At 37.4% G+C, this 18,885-nt stretch overlaps 1 protein-coding gene across 2 annotated transcripts in view; it reads right to left on the bottom strand.

The window, feature by feature from the left end:
• The window catches only part of ULK4 (unc-51 like kinase 4), a 730,095-nt gene that overhangs the window by 613,717 nt on the left and 97,493 nt on the right, over positions 1-18,885 (bottom strand). For both annotated transcript variants that reach the window (XM_074195881.1, XM_074195880.1), the window contains 2 exons: positions 13,053-13,099; positions 9,978-10,056 (listed from right to left, as the gene is read on the bottom strand). In XM_074195881.1, the coding sequence (XP_074051982.1) occupies positions 9,978-10,056; positions 13,053-13,099 (126 nt within the window). The remainder of the gene's footprint in view (positions 1-9,977; positions 10,057-13,052; positions 13,100-18,885) is intronic.

Here is an 18,885-nt window from a genome sequence, read left to right on the forward strand (position 1 = left end):
AATCAATAAGAACTGATTAAGTGCCTAGACTGTGCTAAACACTGGCAGAAAATAATCATTAATGAATAATTTTTCATTCATTCAAAATCTATCCCTCAAGACTGATATGAGGAAGGTATTTTTTAAACCATAAAATATTATACAAATAAGTTGTTATTATTAAACAAGTAAATCTCTTCTTACTCCACTTGTATTATATCACAAATTCTCATTTTTAGAAGGAATTAATTCTATATTCCTGAAAGCCCATCTGACAATTGGGGGGGGGATGGGGAGTGGTGACAAAACCAAGTAAAAGGAATCTACTTCCAAACAGAAAATAAGAAAAAAGATTAAGTGTGGAAAAACTATCTTCCTATTATGAATAGCAGAGCCTAAAACACTCTACAGTTATCATTGAGGAGCCCAAGAGTAATATAGCTCTTTCATTGACCCAGCTGCAAATCATTTGTTTTGACATAGGAAGAACTGAATAAGAAAAAATTAAGCCAGAATTTTCAAGTGAAGACAACTCATTCTGCCACCCACACTATAAGAGAAGCAGCCATTATGTTCTATGATGTAATTTCCTGAAAATGGAGTTTATACAGAAAATGTCATTAAAGGAAAAACTTGTCTACGTAGACATGTTCTCCAGTATCCAGAATGGCTTTGAACCTACATGCAAAAAAAAAAAAGTGTCTTCAATGACAAAGACATTTGTACAGTAATAAAAATGACTAAATAGAACCAGAGATGTGTCCATGATGTTTGATACACTATGACTGAACAATCATTTATTAAGTATCTGCTACATGCAAAGCATTGGGCTATATACTGAGCATATAATTTTTTTTTAGCAAGGCAGTGAGTTAAGTGACTTGCCAAGGTCACCCGGTTAGGCAATTATTATGTGTCTGAGATCAGATTTAAATTCCTATCCTCCTGACTCCAGGGCTGGTACTCTATATACTGTGCCGCCTAGCTGCCCCTGTACTGAATGTATTAAAAAAAGTTTATATTCTATTATCATGCAAGAGGAGGAGGAAGAGAGGAAAGAAGGAAGGAAGAAAGGAGGGGAAAAAAGGAGAAAGGGAGGGAGGTAAGGAAGTAGGGAAAGAAGGAGGGAAGGAAGGAAAGAAGAAGGGAGGGAAGGAGGTAGGGAAGGAAGGAAGGAAGGAAGGAAAGCAGGATTATATTTAAACAGTTGTCTATAAAAGTCCAATTTTTCACTGGCAAAGCCAAGAGCACAGAGATAAGTGATAGGAAAAGAGAAGGAAGAGTCATGGAAAGAAGTTGAGTGAGCCACTTGGGATCCAGCAGAGATGAGAAGTGGTGATGATCTTGTGAGGAACAATGACAGAAAACAAAAAGAAAGTCACTGAGGAAAAATAGAACAAAATAAAACCATTTGAAGGAACAGGCAAAGGGAAAGGGAGAAGAGCCTCGTGAGTTAGTACCTGGTAGTTGTTGAGTTCATAAGATATTGAGGGATTCCAGGAAAGGTGAGCTGACCAGCGTTTGGCAGTGACTCCCTATTAATGACTCCAGTATCACATTGGGAGAATCAAACAAGATCACATTTGTAAGACCCTCAGCACCAAGTCTGGCTCATAAGTGGACACTATGTATTCCCTTTTCTTCCTTCCCTTTCCCCTTTTGCCAGAATCCATCCAGTACATTTTCTAATATATCTTGCTTGCTGTTTACAAAATTAGATAAATGAATATTTATTGGAGGGAAAAGTAACCTTGACATGTAATTTTTAAAATTATGAAACAGATTTTCAATATCCTCCTCAATATTATGGTCTTAATAGAGGTTCTTCTGATGCCAATATCACATTCCTCCCCTTCAGAGATATGATGAACTTGGGACAAACTGGAAGGATGCTAATTTATGATTCTATAGTCACATACTCGGGTCTAATATGACAGTGAATCTCTTTTTGCATTCCTGGACAGTACATTGGAGTTGAAGACGAGAAATCCTGGTTCAGATTCAACTATGGCCCTGTGACCTTGAGACAGTCACTTAACCCATCCCTTTACTTCCTCAGCTATAAAATAGGAATAATAAAAGCACTGATCTCACAGGATGAGGGAGATGAAATAGGAAAACAAATAAAACAGGGAAACAACTTGACAATCTCCAAGGAGCTATTTAAATGTCAGCAATGACACTAATTTCTAACTCTCATTTCCATCATCTTTTTTCCTTTTTTCTTTGTTAATACGATGAAGACTTCTGTCCACATGCAGCGTGAGGGCAACATTGTGAGGCATCTCTAGACTCTTCTCCCTCTCCCCTTCAACCCTGTGAAGATGGGAAGTTGGAGCTCAGAGCCAGGCCTCAGTGGCCCTGCTCTCCTCAGAAAGGTGGTACCAGGCTAGTCCCTTAAAGATGGCTGCTAGTCAAGGGATTGTGATTTCCAGGGCCAATCTAACTTCAGCTTTTTCATTAATTGGGGGGATCAGGAACCTAAGCTCTACATCCCAAAGCCTTGACTCCTGTTCCAACAAACACCAGTTCCACTAAGAACAGACACAGCAATTCTCAAAGAAATCCATTTATCCCAGTTCATAGCAAAAAGCAAACAAAAGGAAAAAAATACCAAAAACCAAACAGAATAGGCCTGAGGCAAGTGCAAAACCTGAAGAGACTGGAAGAGGCTCAAAGCAACTCAGGAGCTTTCTATTTTTCTCTTCTCACTGGGCGAAGGACACTGATCTCCACAAATGAAGAAAGAGTCTCATACCAAAGAGCTTTGAGATTGAGGCTACATTCAAAATAAGCCAATATCAAATAATGCTCCCAGATGTACTGAAAACCTTAGCTGAAAGATTCCCTCACATAAAGTAACTATTACTGGTCTCCATACTTCCCAAAATTTAGAAGATAAATTAGGGTTACAGAAGGAGGACTATTCAAGATTGAAATACTTTCAGCTATTCTGGGGGTAATAGCTTGACATATTGTGAAATTAGGCAGCAGTGATGCTGCCTAATAGATAAGACAGTTTAACATAAGAGGGAGAAAAGTCAACTTCTCCCAACCCTAACCCCAACCTCTCTACTTTGGTTTACTTAATTTTTGACTCATAAGGTACAGTATATAAACCCAAAACCAAATTATGTTTCCATTTTTCATGTAGTCATAATTTAATTTAAAATAAGATTAAGTTCTCAAACTGATATATTTGTAAACCAAGCATCTTATGGCAAAAGAAGAACTAGTGTGATTACCTTATTAAAACATTTTGAGCAAACACAACTTGAATTTATGTCTCTTCCATGGTAATAAAAGAAGTAGTAAAAATGAAATTGATCTATATCAATGGTGTCAAACTCCAATAGCAGGCTACAGATTAACTTAGAATACTACAAACTAACATTATCAATGACATACTGTATTTTTATTTATTTTGCTCAACATCTCCTAATAGCACTGTGATTTTGGGCAGTCACACAAGTAGGTTTTGCAGGCTGTAAAGGGACATTCTGACACTGCTGAATTTCAAATCATGACTATATGAAAGTACAAGGAGTTAGATTAAAGCAATTTCAACAGTGATATCACGGATACATGAGTTAAATGATCTGTTCAGAAAAGAACTAACTATCCAAACTTTTCAAAATGAAAGAACTATTTAATGACATTTAATGTTAATTAATTTATTGTTTAACACCTTACAAGACATTTGAAAGTGTGAAACTGCTTTATTTTAACAAGGCTAAAAATAAGAATATCTTTCAGGGTGGGTATAATCCACTACATTTGCAATAATTGTGTTTTTATTATATGCTTAACACATCAGTTAATGTGACATTCAAAACAGTATTGCATAAAAAAAGCTATGAAGAGAAAAAATGTTGCTAAATTGCTTTGTTAGCTGGTAGGCAATTTGATGTTTTTGTCCCTCTATTTCCTTAATTCTACTGCATCCCAGAGTAATGATGGTGTTCAAATTGTAAGTAGTTTTTTACTTGGATGGCCCAGAAGAAAAATACATGTAAATTTTTTTCAAGGGAGGAAAGATCTAAAACTGCAATTTTATCATCTGGGAAGCTAATGTGGAAACTATTTCCACCAATGCAGAGCATCAATTTCTCTGAAATCTCTGGTCTTCAAGAATTCCCTGGAAGATTCTGGGAGGAGATAGAACTTGTCCAAGGTAACACAGAAAGCATGTGTCAGGAGGTCAATCTTCCTGATTTCACTACTGGCCATCTATATACGACATCATCTTGCCTCTCAAATATAAATTAGTAAAGATAAATTATCTCCAATTTCAACATATTTTTCAATTACTTTATCTTATTATTAAAAAAAATAGCACTGTACCTTTACCAGTACTAAACTGAAAAAGAACAAGAACAGAACCTAATAACTGGACCCTCACCCTTTAGGCCTGGAGCTGCCTGAAGTAAAAATTTCCTTTGTGATGTAGAGGTCATGTCGTCCTCTCCCTGATGGCTCCACCACCCAGCCCTCATCACAGTGTCAGCAACCACTGAATGAATGGGTTTTCATTCATTCAGAGAAACTTCATCTTCTCCAGAAGGTTACCTTCCTAGTCATTCCCTCTCTCTTTGATCTTCAATCTCTCCCCTTTTTCATGGCCTGCTTCCTGTAAACACAGTCAAGTTTCCCACTGATCATTACTTGCTCCCTCCAGCTCTCGCCCTGTGGCCTCCTCCTTTCACAAACTCCTAGAGCAGTCTGTCTATTCTGGAGCCCTCAGTTCCTTACACTCCTCTCCCTCATTCCTTCACCCTTTTCTGATGCTCCCCCTCATCAAATCACTAGCACTTATACCTCAAAAGTTAAGGAACCTCTCTTAACTTGATGGCCTTTTCTCCATCTTCATTTTTCATTCCCCCTCTGCTGCCTTCATCCAGCACTGCTGATTACCCTCTCCTGGATTTTTGTTCCTCTTAAGGTAGAGAAATGGTCTTGTACATACAAAAATATTTTAAGTGATTCTTTCATGGTGGCAAGAAACTGGAAATCAAGGGGATGTCCATCAATGGAGGAGCAGCTGAAGAAATTGTGGTACATGGTTGTGATGGAATACGATTCTGTTACAAAATGATGAACAGGATGGTTTCAGAAAACTCTGAGAACCGATTTGAACTGAGGCAAAGGGAATTGAGGAGAATCAAGTACTATATAGAGACAGCGATATTGTAATGCTGACCAACTATGAATACCTTAGCTCTTCTTAGCAACACAATGATCCAAGACAATTCTAAAGGACCCATGATGAAAAATGCTAGCCACATCCAGAGAGAAAACTGATGAACTCAGTGCAGATTAAAGCATATTTTTAACTCTCTTGCTTTGTGTGTATGTATTTATGTATGTTTTCTTTTGCAACATGGCTGAAAAGGAAATGTTTTGTATGACTTCACATGTATAATATATACTATTTCCTTCTCAAGGGGTGGAGGAAGAGTAATAGGGGAGAAAATTTTGAAATCAAAATTTTTTTAAATGGTAAAAAAAATTTTAATGATATTGTAAAATTTTTAATGAAATAAATAAAGTATAAATCAGCTTTAAAAATCTGAACTCATTTCTTATTTCTGATCATTTTAATTGAATCACTGTTAAAAGGCTATGCACTATTGTCCAATACTGTGACATTTTCCTTAATAAAAATCTTCTCAGAGACCAGATGCTGAAACTTCAATGGAATAAAAGTACTTTCCGAAGTCAAAACATTTGTGATTAATTTAAGGTTAACTGAGGCACAAAGGTCTGTGAACATTTAATTTACTAGTAAGGCTAGCAATTGCCAATAATTGGGATCTCTCATCACCTCAATAAGTCAAAAAATAAAGTTCACCAGCCTTTATATGATTTTAGGAAGGATAAGGAAAAAAGAACAGTCAGCATAAAAAATATGATTGGTTACAAAGTCTGAAATGTCATAGATGATAGACAACAATATATTTGGATAGAAGTCAGGAATGCAGGACTAGCAATATTCCTCCTTCCATTTTGTGGCTATCAGAAGGTCATTGGTGGCATCCACCTGCCTGGCTAAAGTATAGATTTTCTTGAAGAAAAGCCAGCATTTCAGGTGGTGGTATCTGCCAGCATCTTGCAAGGCTTGTTAATGAAATAAGAGTTCTCCTTAATTGTACATGGGCAATAAGATGCGTAGAGACAATATATTCTTTTGAATTAAGATAATTTATGGGACAACTTAGCCCAGAGATAAAAATGGAACTTCTGAAATTAACTCAGAGATAAAGAAACAGAGCTTGGGCAATTTTACATATTGGAAGTAAAACCAAAAAGAATTAATTACAAAATGGGATCAGGATCAATTTGACTTTCTCACATCACTTTTCAATAGTAAGAAAGTCAGGCCATAGATACATATATGTTCTGAGCTTTTTCCTCCTCTCCCCAGCCACAGCTCTACATCAAGTTAAAGTTCTAAGTGGAGCTTTTCACTTGCAATGCTTTGCTTCAGTGTTTGGATGACCTCTGGTGGCTGCTGGAATTATCACTACAATTATCACCCTACCAGTGTTAGGACTCTAAGCATAACTCTAAGGATAACATATAAACATTATGCCAAACAGTAAAGTAAAATTGGATGATACTTCCTAGCATGAACCCTCATTAAACCAATACTCAAAGTAACTTCATTCAAACTAAAATACTTAACTCAAAGCACCAATTTTCTGACTGAATAAAGACTGGTTTTTTAAAGAGAAAAGATCACTAAAACAAGAGTTAACCAAAATTTCACTTAATTAACTTCAAATTAACTAAGTTTTATTTCATTTACAGGAGAACATAAACTGGACTTGTCAGGACCTCAGTTCTATGTTACTGCTCAATAAAGGTTTCCCAAGAACCTTTGATGCTGTTCAGATAGGTCCAATTCAACAGGACTCCATAGAAAAAGCTTGGCAAAGGCACTGGAGTAATTTGCCATTTCCTTCTCTAGCATGTACCCATTTTACAGAGGAGGAACTGAGATAAGTAGGGGTAAAGGGTTACCTAGGATCACACAGATGGGAAGTGTCTGTGGTCACTTTTGAACCTGGAGCCTTATCTCACGATATTTCACCATTTCCTAGCATAGAACTGTGACTACAAGAGAACTCTGTGTGTGTATACAGTCAATCCCCTGAGAAGCATACATGGGATGGTCTAAGCCCCTCAAATAATACTATGAACAACATTTTTTTAAAAAAAAATCACTTTGATAGGAAACAAAATGTTACTGAACAAAAGCTATCAAAATCACCAACTGCAAGAGCTACATTTTTAGTCTTCCAAAAGATGTATCAAGACATGTTCCATTTTGAGGCATGTGAGAGGGCTTGTATTACAGACAAAGCTTGTTGATGAAACTTCCGGAGAAATAAAACAAACCAAATTCATTGTAAATGCAAAATCAATTACATCTGTAGCCCCTGTGCAATTCTTATCCATGATTTACCAATAACCCTCACAGATAATTTACCCAACAAATGGGATGCTTTGGTCTGGATCCTTCTTTTATTCAATAGATAACAGTGTTAATATCAGGTGGTCTACCTAGCTACTTTTACTATATAATCAATCCACCTCCATTTTCAAGACTACATCTCCTTAACATTTTGTCTGCCACTTTTTGTTTTATTACTACTAGAAATAGTATCACAGATCACCCAAACCTACCTACCTGTCTTTTCAATGACTTTTGCTACATTAGAGATGGCCACCTTACTAAGACCTATATGATACTGAGGTAAGGCACCTGACCCCTCTCTAAGCCTAAGCTTCTTTGTCTATAAAATGGGGGTGTTAGATGTGCAAATAGCCTCAGGGGGTGCTGATCAAGTGAGATTCTACATTAAAAGAGTGCTTTGGAAACATTAAAGTATTATATCAATTTCTGTTATTATTTTCTCATGTTTTTCTATTGAATAAATATTACCTCTTCTCTTATTCCATGGAATTCATATAGGAAGAAACTTGAGATGAGTCATTATGCAATGAACACAGACAAAATAACTATCTTCTGTAGTTGAACAGAAGGACAGGAATGTCAGCTCATCATCTCTAGGCTCACTTAGAGTCTTCAGGACAATTTTAACAGTGGACAGGATGGCTGGGACGTCATGGATCACAGCTTGTTGCTCTTCTGCTACATCTCTGTATTTTAAGAGTTTTTTGTTCCATGTATTTTAGAAATGATATGTATTTGGTACAGTACCATTTAGAAAAGACATTGCTCTGGAGTTTTAATGAATCACTGTTAGATTCAGCAGACAGTGGACAATAGTAATAAGAATTTGCTCCAGTGAAGATTTATTTTTTATTGAATTCACAACACCCTTTCAAGAGCTGTCCTTATAGTCAAGCATCTGTCATTTGTTAGAATATAAAGATAGAGAGCTTCTAAGGTATAATTCTACCCTACACCACCAAGGACTGGTGGGAGTCCATTCTGGCAGCCCACTGGGATAGGCACATTTGCTCTGGCCTAACCATTTTTTCTTCTCTTTTTGTCTTCTTAAATAAATTTTTTGCTTCTCATTCCTACATAGTAGGTCCAAAGCCACAGCTAATTAAAGTAGGCCTTTACAGAAGTGCTGGTCCACTCCTTGTTTGTTTTCCTTTCTGTTATCTTCAAATGCCCTTTAGGTGAGCTGACACCTAGTTCTGTGCAGATGCATTTTCCCTCAATGGCATTTTTTTTTAGATTTTTGCAAGGCAGTGGGGTTAAGTGGCTTGTCCAAGGCCACACAGCTAGGTAATTATTAAGTGTCAGAGGCTGGATCTGAACTCAGGTCCTCCTGACTCCAGGGCCGGTGTTCCATCCACTGTGCCACCTAGCCACCCCCACCCCCCTTAATGGCATTTAACAGCTGTGGGACCTGATACTACTCATAATCTATCACTATTCTCCTTTATAATGTTTACCAAATAAGTAAATACTTTAAAACCTAGCTCCCTGCTCTTTACCTTTAACCCAGTGAGTTCAGAGCTGTAGGTGCAGCATCTAGAGCATCACCAAAAGTCCTGTATCCAATCAAATCAGGCCCCAGGGTGATGACTATTCCAGAAGAAGAAAGGGAGAAGGATGTCTGTGCGCAACATCCCCCTTACTATAATAAACACAATGTACAAGCCGTGCCCCCATTAATGTAGTTGATAGGATCTTCAACTATAATTATTCTATTAGACCAGAGTCTCCCAAGAAAGTTCTTTTCTCCTTATGAAACCTTAGGCTCCCTTTCCATCCTCTAGGTTTCTTTTTTCTCCAGCCCAGAAAATGTATGTCTCTATCACCAATGGGCATGTACAAGCTAAGTCACTTCCTAAGAATAGAATGAAAGGAATATAATATGACCAGAAATATTCAAACAAGCTTTACAGTGGGACAGGGTTATTCATACCATCCGAATGACAGGTTAGATATTTCATGAATTAAGAAAGATTTCTCTGTAATAATACACAGAATAATAACCAGTTGCAATTAGATGATATTTATAATACACATAATTCAATTAATTGAGTGACAATTCTCCTTCTCTTACCATTACAAACCTAGCTAACAAAGAAATTTGGGGTGATGTGATTGTTCTACTTCAGGCATTTATTGTAAGGTAAAATGCTATCTCCTTGAAGTAGAGCAATCAGCAAAAATTCAAAATCCCTTTGGATTTTCTCTTAGGAATAAATGTCTTTGTTCTCATTAGTTTTTAATTATTTCTTTATTAGCAAGGACCATAGAACTAGCGTAAGGAAAATTGTGAACATTAGTTTCATCACAGCAGACAAACCCTGTTTATTTATAACTTACTCCAACACAGATTGATAAAGGTCAACTTACTGGAATATTAATGTTTCATTATATACCCATTTTTTATAATAACTTGAAGAAAACTTAAGTTAATAAAAACTGTGCAAATTTCAGTTAGGCAATGAATCAAAATGCTTATTAACCTTTCACAATATAAAAGTAAGAAAAGAAAAATTACCTCAGTGACGGGCACATTTTCTTGTAATTCAGTTGTATGAGCTGCCAGCAGTCCAATCACCCGGGCAACCTTGGCCCGTCTGTGAATTGACAGAGATTAGTTAGCCTCTGAAGAAAAAACTGAAAAGAAGCTTAAATATCTAAGAATTTATTAGTTGTACTATATGAATATCAACTAGTGAGTAAGATTCATTATGAATTATTGTAAACAACAGATCTGAGAGAACCACAAAGCATTTGTGTACCACTAATGTACAATATTTTGCCAATCCCAGCTATCAATCTGATTAAGTGAAATAAAGGTGCTAGGGATCCTTATTCTTCTCTACTGACTGAGAGGATACTTGCCTTTATTATGTCTCTTCAAAACCAACCCAAAGAAAGGTTCATACTAGTCCTGGGATGTTTACAAACTACATGCTATAGAAACAAGCTACATAATCCAATTTAACTCTCCCAGCTTTTATTCAGTGTCCTCCTCCTGTGTGCCCAGCCCCTGATGGCTCTAGAGAGACAAAGACAGAAATGAGTATTTCTCCTCCAAAGGAATTTACATTCAGTCAGGGGACACAACATGCAGATGAATAAGCAGATAAAAAATAAATGCAAATGTAATCTGTGGAGGGGATGCACTAGCAGGTAGAGAGGAGGGCGAGGAGATAAGGCCTCTGGTAGAAGTCAGTACTCAGGCCTGAAGGTGAAGACAGGGAAGTTTCAGGCTCAAAGTTAGGGGATGGAGTGTCTTGAGTGAAGATCATTTTGGCTGCACTGTGGAAGGATGGGGAGTTGGTGAGTGGGTAGATAGAAAGGGGATAGAGTTAGGGAGAAGGGTAGCTTTTCAGGGAAAGATAGGAACCATTGTTTTAGACAAGCTGAGTTTCAGGGGCCTGGGAGGTTTGAGAGGTCCAAAAGGTGCTGGTGATACAAAACTAGGGCTCAGGAAACAGGATGACTAATAAGATATTATTTCATTTTACTTCTAGCTTTTTATTGAGCCAATTACACATATTCATAAAATATTAAATGCTTAGACAATGTCTTTCAAAACCATATAATTGCTTCCTAGCTTAGTACTTTAGGTTGGAATAGTAAACACTGCAAGAAATACTCACAAAATTAAGTAATCCACTGAACAAGTACATACCAAGGTTCGGTATATGTTGAGAGAGAGAGAGAGAGAGAGAAAGAGAGACAGAGAGAGAGAGGCTGAGGTTAAGTGACTTGCCCAAGGTCACAAGCTAGGTAATTATTAAGTGTCTGAAGTCACATTTGAACTCGGGTCCTCCTGACTCCAAGGCTGATAATCTATCCACTGAGCCACCTAACTGCCTCCCACGTTATAGCTTTCAAATCACCTTCCTATAGACTATCTTATGTGATTCTAAAAAAAACAAACAATGTTCATAAGAATAGTATTATTTTACTACCTTTTTAACAAATGAGAAAATTGAGACTGAGAATCACAGAACTGCCCCAATGACTGACAATAGTTCTTTTTTTTTTCTGTCATTACATAATGTTGAGTCTTATTAAATGCAGGATCCACTAAAATTTCATGATCTTTTCAGATAAATTGCTGTTTAATCATATCTCTTCCATGTTATTCAAAGTCTATTTTTTAACCCAAGTGAGTCCAGTTCACCCCACCATGCTTGGATCACAGAGCTGTCCAGCTCCAGGGTCACCCTACCATACTTGGCTACAGAGCTGCCCAGCTCCAGCACTGGGGTTCCTTCCCTCCCTGAGGAAGGACAGTTCAACCTCCTCAAGCCCCCTCCCTCATGCTGCTGTTCCTCCCCTTCCTGTGCCCCTGCATCCTTTATAAATCCCTCCCCTCTCCACTTCTTTCCCACATCTAGCTTAGGGAACAGTAACCAAATTAGCAATATCACTGCTGGAAAGGCCATGCCAATCAGCTCCCCATGGATCCACTCGAGACAGCTGTGGACCTTGCCTCCTTGGCCTTCAATCGCTGACATGTCCTGTCTTCCCTTATTAGAGTGGGGTCTTCTAAGGGCAGCATACTCAAGTGTTTGCCTGGCGCTTGGAACATCATAAAGATTCATTTCATCCTACATTAAGCTAAGACAGCTTTTAAGGACTTTTAAGGAGAAAAATGGAAGGAAACAAAAGGGAAATGGACAAAATTTGCAAAGATTGTCATAACAAACTGTGTCTCCACCACTTGGCTTGTAATAGCAAGTCCCTAAGAAGATCCAAAAGAAGAAAAGCAAAGAGATCAGACTCTCTGTGGAGAGAGGCTGCAATGCTGGGAAGATGCTGAGGAAGAAGAGAAAGCAAGGGAAAAATGGAGGAGAAACCTACAAGTTCTATCTTTCTTGAGAGCTTTTCCCTTGCTCCCTCTTTTTCCAGCCAAACTAGCCCCTTGATAGAACTGCATAGAACTGGAATGATCCCCATGCTGACTCCCATCTCCAGGAGGTCAGTTCAGTTGTTAAGATTCTCAGTACTCTCAAAATTACTCAGATATTTATTGTCTTACACATTATGCCTAATTATCTGAGTACTGGTGCTTTTCTGCCAGTGGAAGCAATCTCCCTGGAGGCAGGGCCTGATTGGCTTTTGTTTTGCTTTGTTTTTTTGGTTTGTTTTTGCTTTTGTATCCCTATCCTAGAACACTGTCTGTACATAGTGATTCTTAACTATGTTCACTGAAAGAATAAATAAGTGAACAAAAAATGGGGAGGGGGGCACTTTACAAAAATTCACTTTACAAAAGAAGTTAACTTACTCCCAAAACTAGATTTTCTGATTAAGAAAAGGGCAATTTAAAACAGTCTCCATAAAAATACAAGGTTGGTTCTAAGAGCTGATGCAAATCCTAAAATCAAAGACAATTTTATTGGAGCCTCCAGAAAACTAATAGTTCTAGAATTGCAATAGTAAGGTAGGAAGGTTTGGTATACATCTTTTGAAAGATTAAAGAGAACATGGCTCTCACAGAGTTTAAGGTTCTTTGAGCTCCCAGCCATGCTGTGAATGCACAGTCAAGAGAAAGTACTAAAAGTGATAACACAGTGAGAATCACACTTAAGAAAATGGAAGTGTTACTTACATATCCCAGTTTGGAGCTACACGAAGCTGTTGGATTAGCAGGGGCAACTAGGAGGAAAAGTCAAAGTCGACATTTGATAAGACAATGGGAAGAACACATGGGAACAGTGTCAGCAAGTTTTACACTTGAAGATATCTCTATTTCCAGTGAAAACATGAACTTTTCCATAAAAACAAACATAGGGACTTAAAAATATATAAGACATGGGGATTACATAAAAATAGAAAATTAAGAATAAGAGCATTTCAGTTCTATACATTAAAATTTCCTTTTCACAAGAAAAGAACCAAAATAAAAGTATCCTGAGAGTGAACAAATAGATATTCTTTCAACCCAATACTCAAAACCAATTTTACCCCAGTTTCCCCAAGGATCCCTCAGAATTACTGGAAGAAGCTTTGGCTGAATCGTAATGCCATGAGGATGCCAGTGAGAGGAGATAAATTAAGAAACTGTAAAAATTTAGATGTATGTATGTCATGGAACACTATTGTTCTTTTAAAAACCAGGAGGGATGGGAATTCAGGGAAGCCTGGAGGGATTTGCTGAACTGATGCTGAGTGAGATGAAAAGAACCAGAAAAACATTGTACACCCTAAAAGCAACATGGGGGTGATGATCAACCTTGATGGACTTGCTCATCCCATCAGTGCAACAATCAGGGTCAATTTGGGGCTGTCTGCACTGGAGAATATCATCTATATCCAGAGAAATAACTGTGGAGTTTGAACAAAGACCAAGCACTATTACCTTTAATTTAGGGAAAAAACTGACATCTTATTGTCTGATCTTGCTATCTCTTATACTTTATGCTTCTTCCTTAAGGATATGATTTCTCTCTTATCACATTCAATTTGGATCAATGTATACATTGATCCATGGAAACAATGTAAAGACTGGCAAATTGCCTTCTATGGGGGGTAAGGGTAGGGAAGTAAGATTGGGGGGAAATTGTAAAACTCAAAATAAATAAAATCTTTAAGTAAAAAAAATAATAACAATGTTTGAAAAAAGCTTTTCTCATAATAACAAAAATCATAAAATATTTGAGAAGTAACCCCAAAAAAGCAAAAATCATATAATATTTGATAAGTAACCCAAGATGAAAGCAGGCCTATAGACTATACAGATCTGAAGTGCTTATGGATAGATATTAGAATTAATATTAGAACTAATATTAGAAAAATGTCAAAATTTCCCAAGACAATTTACACATTTAATATAATACCTATTAAAATACCAACATTTTTCAGTAGAAAACTAAATACAAATTATAATAACCTTATCTAGAAAAACAATGGACAGGAATAGGAAGGGTCACATTAAAAAGAAAAGCTGACTGAAAAAGGGAGTTTGGCAGTCCCAGACTACAAAGGAATTAACATCAAAGCACAAAAAATTAGAGAAGTTGACCAATAGAATAATGTAGGTAAGTGCAATGTGAAACCAAATCTATTCAAAAGATTAGTGTGTGACAAACTTTGAAAAAAGACAACTGAGGAAAAGATCAATATTCAATATATATGTTGGTAAAAGTGTTTGTAATCTGATGGAAAAGGATTGAACTAATGGAAAAGGGATTGAACCCTCATATTATGTCACATGCTGATTGCAGAAAATTTCAGTTGAATGAGAAACAAACACAAAAAAGAACTCTTAAGAAGATAGAGGAAAAACAGAATGAATATCTCTACTGAGGAAAGAATCTCTGTATACTTACTTTTATTTTTTTTTTAAATTAACACGTGGAAGTAAATTATTTCTAACAAAATGGATATACTAGACTACACAAGGATAAAAAAATTATCACATAAGACAAAATATAACTAAAAGAAAAATATTTGTAGGTATTGACATGGTTGGTTCTTGACCTTCATTATCAAAGAAGACCAAAATGACATCACTATGTTTAAGACAAATTATAGGGTGTCCCACTGTGGTTGATCAGACCAATATGAGCTCAGAATACTCTATCACAGGTTGGGCACAAACAGTCCATGTGAACAGCACAGGATGGGTATTCTAAACTTACCTACATCATGTTTCCTTTGAGCTGCTTCAATTTTACCTTCCTCAGAGAGTGCAGCCCCCTCATTGATGAGGGCACACCATGCTGGGGGGGGGGGGTCCTTGTGCCAGTGTCTCCCATGCTGTACAATAAATTCTAAAGCTCTTCAATGAGACCTTCAGGGTGTCTTGGTGTCGCTTCTTCTGACCCCCTTGTGAGTGCTTGCTCCATGTGTGTTCTCATAAAATAGGTTTTTGGGCAAGCATATATTTTGCAGTCTAACAACGTGTCCAGTCCTTTGTAGTTGCACTCTCTGTTGTAATGTCGGAATGCTGGGCAGTTTCAGTGTCTGGTATCTTCTCCTGCCAGGTGATCTCCAGATTCTTCCTGAGACAATTTAAATGGAAGTGATTCAGTTTCCTGATGTGGTGCTGGTAGACTGTCCAGATTTCATAGGCATATGGCAATGAGGTCAGCATAACAGCTCTGGAGACCTTCAGTTTGGTGTCAGTCTAATACCCCTTCTCTCCCACACTTTCTTTCAGAGCCCCCCAAATACTGAGCTAGCTCTGGCAATGAGAGTGTCAACCTCATTGTCAATGTGTGCCTCCCTGGAAAGGATGCTGCCAAGGTAAGTGACCTTGTCCACACTACTCAAAACTTCTCCATTTGCTGTAATTGATGGTTCCACAAATGGATGGAGTGGAGCTGGCTGATGAGAGCCCCTGTGTTTTCTTGGTGTTATTAGACCAAAATGAGTCTATGGAGAATCGAGCCATACTTTGTTGAATTTCAGCTTCAGAGGCTGCATTGAGGGCATAATCATCTGCAAACAGAAGATCTGGCACCAACACTCCCTCCACTTTTGTTGTAGTCTGTAGCCTTTTCAAGTTGAAGAATTTGCAAGCAGTGTGGAAGCTGACCTTGAGGCCCTGTTCATCCTCATTTAAGGTATTTGATAACATGAATGAAAACATCATGCTAAAAAGCATGGGAGTATGCTTGTTTTACTCCATTGGTGACTAGGAAATCCTGATAGCATCATCCACTATCCAGAACACTGGTACACATGCCATCATGAAGTTGAGATAAAATATTGATGAACTTCTCTGAGCAACCAAATTTTTACATAATTTTCCATAAATTCTCATGACTGATGGTATCAAAGGCCAAGGTCATATCTATAAATGTTGTATAAGACCTCTGTTCTAGTGCTGGCATTTGTCCTGGAGTTGTCAAGCAGTAAACATTATATTGATTGTTCCTCGATCCTCTCTGAAGTCACACTAGCTCTCAAGGAGATGACCATTTTCCAGGTAAAGGATCAGTCTATTGAGAAGGACTTTGGCAAGACTCTTACCAGCAAAGACTTAAAGAGAAATACTCCTTTGATTGTCACAGGAAAATCTATTCCCTTTACCTTTATAGAGATAGACAATGGAGGCATCCTTAAATTCTTGGGGGAATAACCTCTTCATGCCATATAACCTGGAAAATTTCGGTCAGTTTTTGAATGAGCAATGGAGCCTGCCCCCACCTTGTAGATCTCAGCTGGAATAGAATCAGCACCAGGTGCTTTGCTTTGCCATTTGAAAAGAACCTAATGGCACAAAACTTCTTCTGCAGTTGGAATTTCATCTAGGGACTGATTGACTTCAACTTGAGGTAAATAGTCAATGGCTTCTGCACTGATTGAGGATGGTCTGTTAAGAACACTCTGGAAGTATTCAGCCTCTCTCTTGAGGGTCATGTCCCTATCGTTAATCATTGTGGGTCCATCAGCAGTGAGTAGTTGAGATGCACAATATGACTTTGGCACAGTCTTCAGGGCATCATAAAAGTATTTTGGTTTGTTACTGTCTATATAAAATTGAATTTCATCTGCCTTCTTACAGAGCCAAGAATCCTGCATCTCTCTAAGCTTTGCTTGGACTTTACCTTTGAAGGAATTAAATGCTTCCTTCTTAGAAATAGAGGAACTATCCTGTTGGTAAACCCTGAGGAGTTCTCATTTTTCATTTAGAAGCTTCTGTATTTCCCCATCATTTTCATCAAACCAGTCTTGGTATTTGCAAGTGTTCTGCCCGGATAAGCAAATGCAGTGCCATATGCCAAATGTCTGAAAGTTTCCCACTCCTTTTCTGCTCCACTATTACCAACTGTGTTTCGGCTCAGTTTTCCCTCCAAGTTAGCAACAAACTGTTCCCACTCGGAGAGATACTCTAATCCCTTGACATTAATTCTTCTAGATTTCATTTTCCATGGGGCCACTACTTTGGTTGAATGTGAATATTTAGCTTAGAGAGGATGACATATAAAGAACTGTTGAAAAAATCTCAGTTAAAACTCCCAGTTTGCAAAAATGTCTATTTGGCACAGTTTTTTAAAAGAGCATATGTAAATTTTGATAAACAGTTGAGAAAATGTTCAACTTCACTAATAACCAGAATTGAATATTTTAAAACATTTGAGGGGAATGGAACCAGGATGGAGGAGTAAAGACTCACCTGAGCTCTCCCAAATTTCCCTCCAAACAACTTTAAAGTAACACCTCAAAACAAACTCGAGCAACAGAAGCAGAAATCGTTTTCTAGCCCAAGACAACTTAGAAAGTCTGTGTAATGTGGATAAGAGTGGAGCACAGTGCAACACAGCCAGGCTTGGGGAGAGGCTCAATCTGCTGAGGCAGCTTCCAGAGTTCTCAGACCTCAAACCAAAAGGGGGTCAAACAACTGGTCAGAAGGAGAATGTAGGGGACCTTTTTCTAGCTCTGAGTGTAGAACTCTATCGCCCATACACAGTCCCAGGGTGATGAGGATGAGGAGGAGTAGGGACCCTCATCACAATTAAAGATTAAAGATTAAAAAACCTGTGGTTACTCAAAGACTAGAGCACAGGCCAGGAAAGCACTGACCACATCTTTTCTTAGATCATGCTATCCACCTCCAGAGAAAGAACTAATGGAATCTGAATGCAGATTGAAGCATTATTTTTTTTTACTTTCCTTGGTTTTCTTGGGTTTATTTGTCAGTGTTTTTCTTTGAAATAAAACTAATATGGAAATATGCTTTGCATGACTGCACATGTATAACCTATAGCAAATTGCTTACCTTCTCAAAGAAGAAGGAAGGGCAGGAAAAAAAAGAGAATTTGCAACTCAAAATTTTTTAAAACAAATATTAAAATAGTTTATATGTAACTGGAAAAAATAAAATAGTTAAAAAATAAATTAATGAAAGAAAAACAACTCTGTGGTATTGCTTAAGCCTCTCACACTGGCAAAATCATTAAAAGTGATGAAATTCACTATCAGCAGAGATGTGAAGTAACAGATGCACTCACTCCTTGCTGATAGAATTGCAAATTTGTTGAATCTTTTTGTCCAGCAATCTGGCAGGACATAGGACAAGTTACAAAAATAGCCCCACTCTTCTTAACAATTACATTGTTGGCAACGTATCCTGAGTGTTATCCAAAGAGGAGGGAAAAAACCCCAAAAAAACCTAGTTATTCAAAGTTCTTGATAGCAATATTATATAGTATTAGAAAAAAAACTAGAAGCACCCTACATTTCCAAATATATAGGAATGGCTTTTAAAAAAATCACAGAAATGTAATGCAATATTGCAATTAAGATAAAAGAGATATGGGAAACAGATAAATCTGAAAAAACTTTAAAAAGCACAACCAGGAGAAGCCAATCTAAATGAACTACAACCACATAAAGAAAAGTAAATGAGAATAAATGAACAAAGACTCTTGACAGTAATATAGAGGAAGGAACTGAAAAGTGATTTTGATTTGATTTGAAAAGTGATTTGATTC

This window comes from Macrotis lagotis, chromosome 7, assembly GCF_037893015.1.
Source record: "Macrotis lagotis isolate mMagLag1 chromosome 7, bilby.v1.9.chrom.fasta, whole genome shotgun sequence".
In the NCBI taxonomy this organism is placed as follows: Eukaryota; Metazoa; Chordata; class Mammalia; order Peramelemorphia; family Peramelidae; genus Macrotis; species Macrotis lagotis.